The sequence below is a fragment of the Phodopus roborovskii genome, unplaced genomic scaffold (genome assembly GCF_943737965.1).
Source record: "Phodopus roborovskii unplaced genomic scaffold, PHOROB, whole genome shotgun sequence".
Taxonomy (NCBI): Eukaryota; Metazoa; Chordata; class Mammalia; order Rodentia; family Cricetidae; genus Phodopus; species Phodopus roborovskii.
The window spans coordinates 1,022,117-1,035,221 of NW_026126567.1; the positions used below are offsets into that span (position 1 = coordinate 1,022,117).

The following is a 13,105-nucleotide window of genomic DNA, read 5'->3' on the forward strand; positions in this document are numbered from 1 at the left end:
TCAGCCTTAACTGGGAGGGAAACTGTCTTTCATAGAATGTGATATGAGCTGGGGGCAGGGTTATGTTCTCTCTGTCAAGTTGAGGAGGCTCCTCTAATTTCTGTTTCTATTGTGATGAGTTCAAACATGTCCTCTGTGTCTGTTGTTTGTGATCTTCTTCTTTAGTCGGCTGTTATAGGAAGCGGCATTGATTTCCTCTCATTTTCCAGAGAAGCCCCACTTGGTAAGGAGTTCTCTGTATTTTTAAGAAAGCTTGTGAGTGTAGATGAAGTATATGAGCCTATACTTTCTTTTTTTTGCAAGTTCATTGATGGCCAGGTGTGGTATCACAACACACTTAATCCCAGCACTCAAAGAGCAGAGGTGGCTGGGTTTTGTGAGTTACAGGCCCCAGGCCTGCCAAAGACTGCACAGTGAGACTCTGTCAGGAAGAAGAGAGGAAGGAAGAGGAGGAAGAGGGAAAAGAAGAGAAGGAGGAGGCTTGAGTATCTCACAAAATGAATCAGACTGTTATTCATCTACAGACACAAGCTTCTGCTTTGTAGATGAATACCAGTATTATTTCTCCCTGTAAAAAAAAATCAGGAGCTAATAGTCCTAAAGTTCATTGTAGGGCATTTCAATATAAACTAATTTTTATCAACATGGGCTTTCCTTGGATGAGTGTTATCATTTTATGGCCTTAAGGGATTTGCTCAGTGTAAGTTGTCACCCTAGCTTGAGTAAAGTTTTTCATGGTATTCCCTTACCATCCTACCAACATTGTAGGCTCTGTAGTTATGCACCACTCTCTTAAATTATTGATTTGTACCTTCTCCTTTTTGCTCTTCACTCCAATAATCTCACACAAAGTTCATCAATTTTGGCTTTTCGAAGAACCAGTATCAAGATTCATTGATTTTTCTCTATTTGTTTTAGGGAGGAAAAAATTCACTTTTTATTTTGAGGAATTTTTTTTTCATATAGCATATTTTGATCATGTTCTTTCCCTACCTTAACTTCTCCCAGATCCTCCACCCCTTGGTTTGCTGTTATTTATTTTATTTCTTTCTGCTTTACTTTTCATGGTCCATTCTCTCCTTCTACCATGTGGATTTCTGGGACTGATCTCTGGTTTGACGGAAAATGTGTTCACTGCTTAGCCATCTCAACCAAGTTCTCACCATTTTCTTTCCTTGCTTTTGATATGTTCTGTTTTAGTTTTACATGTAGATACTGGCGATTTCTTTATTATGTGTATGAGTGTTCTGTCTGTGCACTGCAGCATGCCTGGTGCCCACAGAGTTCAGAAGAGGGTATCAGATATCCCTCATATTTAAGTTGTAGACAGCAGTGAGCTGCTGTGTCCTTGCTGGGATTCAAACCTGGCTCTTCTGCAAGAATGACAAGTGTTGTCAGCTGTCTTTCCAGCACCTGTTTTATTTATTTTTAGACAGGATCTCCACCATGCAGCCCAGGCTAAACAGGAACTCATAATTCCCCTCTGCCTTAGTCTTGGGAGTACAGATAACATCTGAGCATTGCCGCTCACAGCACAAATGCAGTTCATACAGGAAACACATACTTGAGTCTCACCGTCATCCCTCCCTTTGATAGTCTCTGCTACTGGACTGCACAGTTTAGATGACCTGATTGGGTGTGGCTGCAGAGTTTGGTTGACCTGTATTGAGTGTGGCTGCAGAGTTTGGATGACCTGATTGGGTGTGGCTGCAGAGTTTGGTTGACCTGTATTGGGTGTGGCTGCAGAGTTTGGTTGACCTGTATTGAGTGTGGCTGCAGAGTTTGGATGACCTGTATTGGGTGTGGCTGTTGGTATGACTTGGTTTCTTCACCTATGTCCTTTCTTGTCTTTGTGATTTTGTGTTGATGTTCTTCTTAGTCATTGCTCAGATATTTATAGTACACAGTACAGCCTGAGTGCCGCCTCCTTTGGAGTTGTATCACAACACGTATAGTGCCAGAACTGCCAATACGTCATTTTAGCTTTCCCCTGACCTTATGCTGGTGAAATGCATTTTAATTCTACATTTGTCATAGACCCACAATGCATTATTTCACATTAAATTTTAAAAATGAGCAAAGACCTTTTCTACTTCGCTACAAATTTAGCCTCTCCGGTGTTCTTTATCCTGTTAGTTCGTGCATTGATCTATCAGTCTCCTGCCTTACAAGACTCATCTCACACCATCTGTGGTCTGGGTCTTCTAAAATGGTGAATTCATAAGGAGGGGGGAGGTGTACAGGCGTGAAAAGCACCAAGTCTCACCTGAGGGATTCAAAGATATTTTCTTAGGCAGCACTTTTTAAATAGCTGGGATATTCCCCTGTCTTTCTGATCGACTGGCTTGTTTTGTTCTGACAAGGGCTCTGAAGTCTTCTTTAATGTGTCTTTTTTAACCTTTGTGAGGTTTTGTTGTTTTCCTGGTCCTTGGTTTTAGGTGGTGTTTTCTTGATATCATTTGGTGTATTACTTTTGTTTCTTTGCTGAGGCTGATTGAGCGTCTTAATCTGAAACATGTTTTCCATCCTTTTTTTTTTTTATTTCTTCCCTGTCTCTCCTCAGCATCCTCTTGTCTCACTCTATCACGATGAATACACCTTGTCTTATTGATACTGTGATTCCTGCATTGGAATGCATCTGTTTGTGACAGGGTTTCATGCTGTGGCCTTGGCTAGTGTAGAATTTACTGTGTAGACCAGGATAGTCCCAAATTTTCAGAGATTTCCCCCCACCTCAGCCTCCCTAGTACTGGATATACCTTATACTTGGCCCTCCATGTTCACTCTGGTCTGTTAATTTTCTTCTTTTTGTGCATTGTTTTCTTGCCGTGTTACAGACCTGGTAAGTTTTGAGTGACTGCCAAACCACCAGGAACCGGACCTTTCTGGGCATGACGCTGTTCCTGCACACATAAATATTCTTCAGCTCTGTCTGGAATATGAAGGGTTAAAGCAGCCAGTCTCTTTGAACCTTGTCCTTTAGTGCTTCAACAGGGAGAGGAAGAGCATCCTTGTTTGGATATATTTTCCCTGTGATTGATGTGACTTCTTTGTTGTGGAGCTGGGAAAGGAATGTTTCCTAGTACTGCATTAGCTCCAAAGCCTGTTCCTTCTGCTCCTACCCCTGCATGAACCAAGTGCAGATGTAGATGTCATGGGAGGGGAGACCTCCAGAGTTCCTCCTAGGCCTCCTCCCCTCAAACACTGGCCACTGTGATCTCCCCAAACTATCAGCCGCTCACCAAACTCATAGGCTTTCCTGATCCCCACTGGAAACCCTGTAGGTTTCCCGTCTCTTGGGGACCATTATCCTGCACCAATGTTGTCTAAAGCCTGGTGACAGTGATCTTATATATCTTGTGGCGATTTCTTGTTTCTGATAACCTGGTCCTGGTTGCTGCATCATGGATGCACAGGTGGCAGGAATCAGACACGGCATGACAAGTGCCACACAACAAAACAATGAATAAATAAACATTAGAGACTGCTACCTTCTTGGATAACCGTGATGGCTGCTTTCTAATATGCCTCATGGTCCTCTTATTTAGTCTGCAGATGTGTTTACCCTCCTCATTCATGGACTTAAGGAGCATCTTAGAATAGGCCTTCCCCTTGGGAAGTGTGCAGAACTGAGGATTACACTTGAGCAAGCAGATGGGGTCCTGAAGCAGGGGACAGAAGCCAAGATGGAGTCATGGGAGAACTAAGTTTGGGCAGCATCCAAAGCAAGAGGATCTTTTCTTCTGGCCCTTTATGTCATCTGCCAGTCTGGAAAAACACTTCCACACTTCTGCAAAGCACGAAGGCCCGTATCCTCTGTGCTCCTGCCCTTACTGCTCCTGCAGATCTGCCCTCATAGAGACCCCTCAATGGACACCTGGGTAGTCAGGACATCCCCTATGCCACTCTGGAAACCCAGGCCCTCCAAGTCCATAAGAAAGACAGAGCTGAGGTGAGACACTCTAAGCCTTTATGGACCCTTAGCATGTCTGTCTACCACCATTGCTGGACCAGGCTGTCTTCTCTAGCCCTACGACTTCTCCACTCATGATAATCTTTTACCTAAGAAACTTTTACAAGACCCCGGGGATACAGGTGTATACGATAGGAATACAAGCCAAACATCCACATGAATAGGTACATACAACAGGCATACAAGTCAAACACTGGCTGAGCGTAAATTACCTTAAAATAATTTATCTTAATTCAATTATCTGATATGTAGGATCTTACCACTTACTAAAGATGAAAGAAAATTAGTTACTAATTAGATGGATGGACCTGTTTGTCCAACACAACACAATCCAGAGTTATGCTGATTTGATACTTACATGCTGCGTAATGCTGGCAAGGGAATATCCAAAACCTTTGTTGCCCATGACACTATGTACAGTGCAGAACGTGTGGGTGGTGTGTTCAGAACATAGGCTGTGGTAAAGTCACGCAATGCCGCACAGGCAAAAACTTTCAGAAACGCCTCCAATTCATAGCATGCTTGATTTTGAATTTGGTTTTGGTGTAATATGTTCAGAATCTTTTTTTACTAAGCCGGGCATTGGTGGCACACACCTTTAATCCCAGCATTGGCAGGCAGAGGCAGGAGGATCTTTGTGAGTTCAAGGCCAGCCTGGTCACAGAGTGAGTTCCAGGACAGTCTCCAAAGCTACACAGAGAAACCCTGTCTCGAAAAAAAAAAAAAATCAAAAATAAATAAATAAATAAAAACACAAACAGAAATCTTTTACTGTTACCAATTTTTTTTTTGAGGCTACAACATGCAGTTATATGACCCCCTATGTGGGGTCAGACCCAATTTAAGAAACTTTGGCTTATTCAACAGTGTCCTGGAGTCTCAAGAAATGCCCCCCCTCCAGACTCACCAGCCCACTAAACAGAAGGACAGACACATGGAGGGACATCGCAGAGCCTGACCCAGAACAAACTATGCCAGTGCCCCCTGCACTTGAACACACATGAGTGCGTGTGATGTTTACACACAGAACTTGCTCCATTTCAGACCCTTCTCCCACGTTTCTGTTTCTACGAAGGAGTCACCATGCACCAAGGAATCCCAAGACTACGCCTCCTGGGACAGACAGTCCCATCCCGCCACCACTGTGATATGTGGAGCCAAAAGCAGCCAGACTTCCCTGGTGCCCAAGGAACACCAGATGTTTATGGAAGAGGCCTACAATTCAGGTGAGGATGGCCCAGAATACAGCCTGACAATCAGTTCCACCACCAGAAGCAGTTCTGAGAAGGCGGACTAGAAGGAGGCCCTCTCCAGGACTCTGTGTATCAAAGGGGCTATGGACGACAGTCTGGCCTGTTCTTGCCTTCTGGGGCACCAACAGAATAAATAAAAATGTCCCCTCCTCCTCTTAAACACACTTTCTCTCCAACCACAACATTTTACACCTCAGAACTTCAGCGTAGACCTGGACGCCTGTTTCTGGATTTTTTTTTTTTCCTCTTCACTTTAATGCCAAGGAGTGTCAGATGACTGGATAGACAGTGGGAAGGTCAAGGAATTGATAAATGGAAGGACAAAGAGATGATTTTCTTAGTGAATTTATGACTATGTGTGGACATATTGTTAAACTGATCAAAATACGTATGAGTGGATGGTAGTTAGCCAGGTGGATGAATGGACTGACCAGTGGGAAGTGAATGGGTAGTTAAACAAATGTGACATGGACAGACAGGTAAATGGAGAGCTAGACCACTGGATATACAGAAATAGGGATGAATGGATGGATGGGTGTATCGATAGATGGGTGAATGGATAGAAGGAAATATGAATGAGAATATACCGATGAACATACATTTGTGCTCTGTCCCATCTTAAACCCCATGACGGACCAAGTAGAGAGTGAAACTATCAGACTACTGCCCAATATGTCCAGCTCTTGCTTTCACTACACGCTTGTCCCACCCAACCCTCTGACACAATATGACATCCTTACATCCTTCTTGTCAACTTCAGCCATCTGCTTCAAGACGCTCCGGGACATAGGCACCTCAGACCCTCTCCAACTCAAGTACATCACCAAGAAGATGAAGAAGATGACTCAGAGGTCCCCCAACCTGGTGATGGAAACCATCCATGACTACTTCAAAGACAACCCAGAGGTGATATTGCTTAGGCCCCTGAAGCAGGCATGAAAGCATAGGAGAGGGTTCGGCTCCAATTGGGGCTTAAACCCTGAATCCTACATTGGGTAGTTGCACCATTTGGGTAAAATCTCAATCTCTTTGCGTGCCAATAGGCTAAGTAGGGAGGAAGGAACATGTACTCACGTGGTCTCTCCATGCTCAGAGTTCTTTGAGGTCGAGGTTATAACTCTTAAAGATGAGAATCTATGGCTTAGGGAAGAGGGGATTTACCGAAGGTGACAGAACCAGTAAATGGTAGAAATTGATGCATGAGTACATGAGAAGGAGGTAGTGCACAAATGGATGGATGATGGACTGGTGGGCAGACTGATGACATAGTGATTGATGGGGAGGCCATTTGATATAGGGAGGGAAGGAGGGATGTGTGGGTGGTGAGTAAACGGGGGAATGGGTGCATTCATTTGTGAATGCTTGGGTACATGAATGCATTAATGCATAGAAATGAGAAAACCTGTCTAGGTGTTGGTAAAGAGAGGACCTCCCTTTGGAGATGGAGTTTTTTTAAATCCCACAGCTTTTCTTCCTCTCAGGTCTGTAGGTCAGGCTCAAGGTCAGCACAAGGCAGGTGTCCCCTAAGAATTGCCAAATTAATGTGTCCACTTGTAATCCCTCCCTCCAAGCCTCCTTGCACACCCCCGCAGTGTTCACCTTGGCATCCCCTGCACTGTCAGAAACCACAGTCCAACATAACCTCTGTCCTCCAGATCTCCAGCCGGCACAGATTCCGACTCTTCCAAGTCCTGCAGGCTGTCATTGGAGTCCGTGATGTCTTGGAGGAGAAATGGCAGAGGGACTTCATGCAGCTGGCCTTGGAGCACATGACCAAGTCCACAGTAAGTCTCCCGCACTGGCACCCAGACCGCTTCCCCCAAGGGATTGAGTCAGTTGCCCGGAGGTTCAAAGCACATGGGCACACAGGGTTTCTGAGCTTTCCTGGGTGTTTTCTGTATGTTTGCATCCTTGAAGTAGCCTCTTTGTGCAGGGCCCTGCTACACTAGGGCCCCAGGGCTCATATGCAGGAACCAACCATCTGGCTGCAACCCCATCTCTCTCAGAATGTCTCCTCCTCACTGTCCCTTCCCTGGCGCCCATACACCATCTCTTCCCTGATACCCATACACCATCTCTTCCCTGATACCCATACACCATCTCTTCCCTGGCGTCCATACACCATCTCTTCCCTGGCGTCCATACACCATCTCTTCCCTGATGCCCATACACCATCTCTTCCCTGATGCCCATACACCATCTCTTCCCTGATACCCATAACCATCTCTTCCCTAATGCCCATACACCATCTCTTCCCTAATGCCCATACACCATCTCTTCCCTGATGCCCATACACCATCTCTTCCCTGATGCCCATACACCATCTCTTCCCTGATGCCCATACACCATCTCTTCCCTGATGCCCATACACCATCTCTTCCCTGGCGCCCATACACCATCTCTTCCCTGATGCCCATACACTAGCATCTGGAAGGCCTTTGCCAGTCTCACCCACTCCTCAGGCCCTAACTCAACTTCAGCTCCTTCCTCTTGGGTTCCTGCTTGATGGCCTAGGGACTCAACCATCCCAGCCCACTAAACCAGGGAAGAACCAGAGATCTCAATGGCCCTCCTCCACCAGCATGTAGGCCATAATGGCCTCCAGAGGCCTGGAACAGATTGTTTCTCCAGATCCCCCCAGCTCTGGGAACCCCTGTGTTGAACTACTCTCCACACATGGTATAAATGGTGTTCAGGGAACAGTGACTGTCACCAAGGCGTACCACAGTCCAAGCTCTAGCCTTCTATATGTGAGACCAGGCTTGTTGCCCTATCTGTATCACACAGAAGAGCTCAGAAGGCTAATGTCATAGGGGGAAAGTTTGTAATACCATCCCCATGGCTACATCAAAACCATGGCCCAGCACAATGCCATACAGGGCTGTGGAAGCCATTCCCACACAAGGGCAGGGGGTGGACTGAGGAAGGTTCTGACTAAGAGACTCTGAGTATGGTGGAGATAGCCCCGGGCCACTAATGAGAAACAGGTTGGCCAGGGCCCATGGTTGCAGAATTATAATCTAACTGCAATACAATGTTCATACCCATCGGAATGTGAGTGGTTTGCACAGCCCTGTGCTCAACTGGCTTACCAGGTGGTTATTATCACAGGAATAGGGGCATCTGCCCCACCAAGAGGTTCTTATGCCCCAGTCCTGGTAGATAGCAGACTTGATGAGCTGCCTGGTACCCACTGAAGTCTGAGCAGCCTCTACGTGCCGAGGAAAACGGGAAGCAAAGGCTGTGTCTGTCTCATCCTCTTTTTCGAGTATTTTTTCATTGTTTCATCATTGTGAAAGATATTGGACACACTGAAGAGCTGCACAGCAAAGCCAAGACAGGCAGTGCCTGTAATGCCAGTATAAAAGAGGCAGAGGCAGGAGGATCACCATGAGTTTGAGGCCAACCTGGACCACACAGTGTGTTCCCAGCCAGCCTGAGCTATGGAGTAAGGCCTCATCTCAAGAAATTGCAAGAAAACACGCAAGCACACAAAAAGACCACACACATGCAGCTACAAGACCATTGTGAAGGCTCTGGGTCAGCTTGCGGCATGGTCTGGCTTCCACCTCCTTGGAGTGGATAAGATCCCTCCTGAGGCTGTCTGATATGAGGCCGGGGTTTGGCAAGCTAAGTGTGGGCATGGGGGAGCAGGGGCGGACAAGGCCACTCTGCATTTTCTGCCTCTGAACACACCCAGATGTGCCTCCACCTCTGCACTACAGGGTTGTTCCAGGACAGTGACAGTATCAGATCTTATCATGGATTCATACTATCAATGCCCAGGCGGTGTCCTGGGGTGGCCCTGGCTCTCGAGGTTCCTGTCCCTTCCTCATTAATGCCTCGTTAAAGCCAACTTCTCCCCCATCTGTTCTTAAGTTACACTCACACACTGCCTGGCAGCTTGCTCACCAAGGACATTTGTAAGGTACAAATTTGGGTTCTCTGTTCCTAAGAATCTCTCCATTCTCTTCCACCATAGACTGAGAACCACTCTCGTCTGGTCTTTGTGCCCTCCATGTGGTTGTTAAAATCCAGAGCCATCTGGCTGGCGTGGCTTTGCCTTGAATGCTCTAGACTTCCACACAGTACACTGAGTCTAATCACAGAACTACTACGGTCATGGACACAACTACTCCAGTAAGGCCACACCTCCTAATAGTGCCATCCCCTGTGGTCCTTTGGGGGCCATTTTTATTCAGCCGTCAGTCTGTCACCAGCGTTCTTTGATTCTAGCAAACTGCTCAGCACCCTCTGCTGATGGTGCCGACCCTCTGCTGTGTTAGTGCTGGGACAGTACTCTCTCTCCTCTCTGCTCCCCTCCTCTCCTACTTCATCTTTCTGCACTGGGAGTTTTTGTTAATCCCTGTTATTCTTTCCTGTCCAACTCCCACTAATCGGCTTTCTCTCCCCAAGTAGTCTCCTGCCCATTATCAGATATTTTTTTTTTGGTGTGTGTGTGTGTGTGTGTGTGTGTGTGTGTGTGTGTGTGTGTGTGTGTGTGTGTGTGTGTGTGTTTTCCAATCTAGACTCCACATATAAAATGGAACAGGCGATATTCTTCTTTCTCCATCTGGCTTATTTTATTTGATCTCCTGTTCCATCCATTTTCCTGAAAAAAAAAAGTGAAAACTGGAAAAATTCATCCTTCATATGTCTGAATAAAGCTCCATTGTCTGTTTATGCCACATTTTCTCAATCTGTTCATCTTCCGATGGAGAACAACGCTGAGTGTCCATACCTTGGCTATCTCAGGCAGTGCCGCGTAAACACGGGATGTGCGCGTGACTGGGAATGGTAAAGATGGAGGGTGTGGCAGGCTCACCTAGCTTTCACTCGTTTGAGGAGTCATCCCACGGATTTCAACAGGTGCTACACAAGCACAGCTTTACATTCGCACCAACGCTGCGTAAGCCCCACCCCCAACACTGCGTAAGCCCCACCTCCAACACCACCCACACACACCAGGACCTGTTTTCTTGATGGTACCCTGCACTGGTTAGGTTTTATTGTCACCTTGACATAAGCTAGAGTTGTCTGGAAAGGGGGTCTGAGGGCATGTTTACGGGACATTGATTTGATTGTTCATTGATGTAGAAAGACACAGCCCGCTATGGGCAGTGCCATCCCTAGGCAGAAAGATGGCTGGGCGGAGGTGGGAGAATAAAGCAGGTGATGCTCCTCATGGTTTCTGCTTCAGCTTCTGTCCTGGCCTCCCTCAGTAATGTGTCATGACCTAGGAGTACAAGCCAAATAAACCCTTTCCTGGTCTAAATTGATTTCAGTCAATGATTGCTTCACCACAGCAACAAGAAAAGCAAACTAGAACACAGCCATTCTTCATGGGTTGATAGGAAAGAATGTCAGTGCAGTTCTGACTTGGGTTTCCCGGACCACTAAGGATGCTGAACATTTTTTTTTTCATATGCTTATCGACCATTTGTACTACTGCTTTTCAAAACTGCCTGTTCAATTCATTATTGCACGATTTGTCTTTTGGTATTTAATTTTCTTAGCCCCTTAAATGATCTCGATATTAATCCCCTGTAGATGAATAGCTACCAATGATTTTCCCCATCCTGTGAGCTGACTTTTCACCCTGGTAATTGTTTCTTTTGCTGTGCCAAAGCTTTTTCATTTCATGCAATCCCATTTGTCAATTTTTGCAGTTGCTTTCCTGAGCTATTAGAGTCCTTTTCAGAAAGCACTTGCCTCTGCTATGTGAGTGAGGATACCTGGAAAGAAGCTGTGCCTGCAAAGGTTGATAAGCTGACTAGAACTACAGCCATGTGTTGTAGAGGATGGAATGATACAGACCCAAAGCCTAATTACAGTTTATTTTGGGTTCTCTGTGTCAGAAAATGCTCCATCACTAACAGACCTAATATCCTAACATTAAAAAAAAAGAACTTCCACTATGTATTAACTTACCAAAACCCTAGCTTCCCACTAAAGCAGCGCCCCATCTTGCTTAGTCAACCTTCTTGCTGTACCCACAAACCCACAAAGACTATGACTTTCCTTTATTCTGTCACTATAAAAAGTCCATTAAAATGCTGCCTCATTGGGACATGGGATTTGGAGTAACCTAAATCAAGTTTCCACAGCCATGATCACCCATATGGCTCTAGAATAAACTATCTCTTACCCCCCCTTGAGATTTAGATCTGTTTTTGTGTCAATGCCCATATCTCGAAGTGTTTCTTCTATTGGTCCATCATGAATTGATTTTCATACAAGGGTGAGAGATAGTGATCTAGCTTTTCCCAACACCATTTGTAGAAAGACATCATTTCTCATATGTATGTATGTATGTATGTATGTATGTATATGTATATGTATATTGGCATATTTGTTGTAAGCCAAAAGGCTATAGATAGCTGCGTGGGTTTATTTCTGGAGACTCTACTCCTTTGGTTTGTTTGTCTGGTTTTACGTCAGAACCACACTAGTATTGTTGCTGAGGCCCTGTGGTATGGTTTGAGATGAGGATGATATTCCAGCATTGCTAACACTGCTTAGGGTTGCTTTGGTACTCAGCGTCTTTGGCAATTCCATATTAATTTAAGGATGGTGTCTCTTCCTGTGAAGAACATCAGTACTTTTGGTAGGGACTGTATTGAATCTGGAGAGCACTTTTAGTAATATAACCATTTTCATCATAGTAATCCCGCCAACCCATTAACAGTGGAAGGCATGCCTTCTTTAAATTCTTATGCACTGTTTCAAAGTTTCCATGATACAAGTCTCTCAAGTCCTTTGCTGGGTTTATGTTTGTTTTCGAGGCTACTGTGAATAGGATTTGTTCCCTTGGTTTCTTTCTTAGCATGTGCCTTATCAATATAAGGGCATTACTGATAAACAGGAAACTGCTGGGTTTTGTATGTTGGCTTTGTATGTGTCCTGCCATTTTGTCAAGGGTTTGTCAGATTTAAGAGTTTTCTAGTAGAGTTCTTAGGGTCTTTAGTGTAGAGTCATGTCATATGCAAATAGAATGGAGATAATGTGAGTTCTTAATTTCCTCTCTGTGTCACTTCTGTTTCTTTATCTTGTCTTTGTACACTAACAAGTCATTCAAGCTCTGTATTAGATACAAGTGCAAAAAAGTAGACATGTTTATCTTGTTCCTGATTTTAATGGAAATGCTCTGCGTTGTCTTCATTTACTGAATGTTAGCTCTAGGCTCTGCATGCATTGCCTGTGTCGTGTTGAGGCACGCCCCCTCTTAGTCCTACCGTCTTCAGAGCTTTTATTATGAAGGGATGTGAACGTTATCAGTTGTCTTTTCTGCATCTATTCATGTGATCGTGTAATTTCCATCCCTGATTCTGTTTATAGCCTATAGACTATTGATTTCCATATATTAAACTATCCTTCCATCTCTGAAGTGAAACTTGACTATGAAACTTGATTATGGGGTATTGTTGTCTTGGTTACTGTTCTGCTGCTGGGAAGACACACCATGACCAGGAAACTCTTATTTTTGAAAAAGCATTCAATTAGGGGCTTGCTTACAGTTTCAGAGGGTTAGTCTGTTACCATCATGACAAGGAGCATGGTGGCAGGAAGGCAGGCATGGTGTGGGAGAAGGGACTGAGCACTTGGCATCCTGATACACAGGCAACAGACAGACTGGCCCTGGAATGGGCTTTTGAAACCTCAAAACCCACCCCCAGCAGCACACCTCCTCCAACAAGGCCACACCTTCTCATCCTTCCCAGTAGTCTGCCAACTGAAAACCAAGCCTGCAAATATATGAACATGTTGGGGGCCAATCTCATTCAAACCACATTTCACTGCCTGATCCCCATAGGTTTACAGCCATATCATGATACAAATGCATTCAGTCCGATTTCAAAAGTTCCCAGAGTCTTTCACA

The 13,105-nt window shown here is 45.1% G+C and overlaps 2 protein-coding genes across 2 annotated transcripts in view; one reads left to right on the forward strand and one right to left on the reverse strand.

Moving 5' to 3' along the window:
• Psca (prostate stem cell antigen) overlaps positions 1-13,105 on the reverse strand; it is a 1,185,392-nt gene that overhangs the window by 812,617 nt on the left and 359,670 nt on the right. The window lies entirely within an intron of this gene.
• LOC127235226 (maestro heat-like repeat family member 5) overlaps positions 1-13,105 on the forward strand; it is a 62,290-nt gene that overhangs the window by 3,713 nt on the left and 45,472 nt on the right. Inside the window, exons 2-5 of the mRNA XM_051202465.1 lie at positions 3,846-3,952; positions 5,018-5,199; positions 5,987-6,132; positions 6,882-7,010. Of these exons, the coding sequence (XP_051058422.1) occupies positions 3,846-3,952; positions 5,018-5,199; positions 5,987-6,132; positions 6,882-7,010 (564 nt within the window). The remainder of the gene's footprint in view (positions 1-3,845; positions 3,953-5,017; positions 5,200-5,986; positions 6,133-6,881; positions 7,011-13,105) is intronic.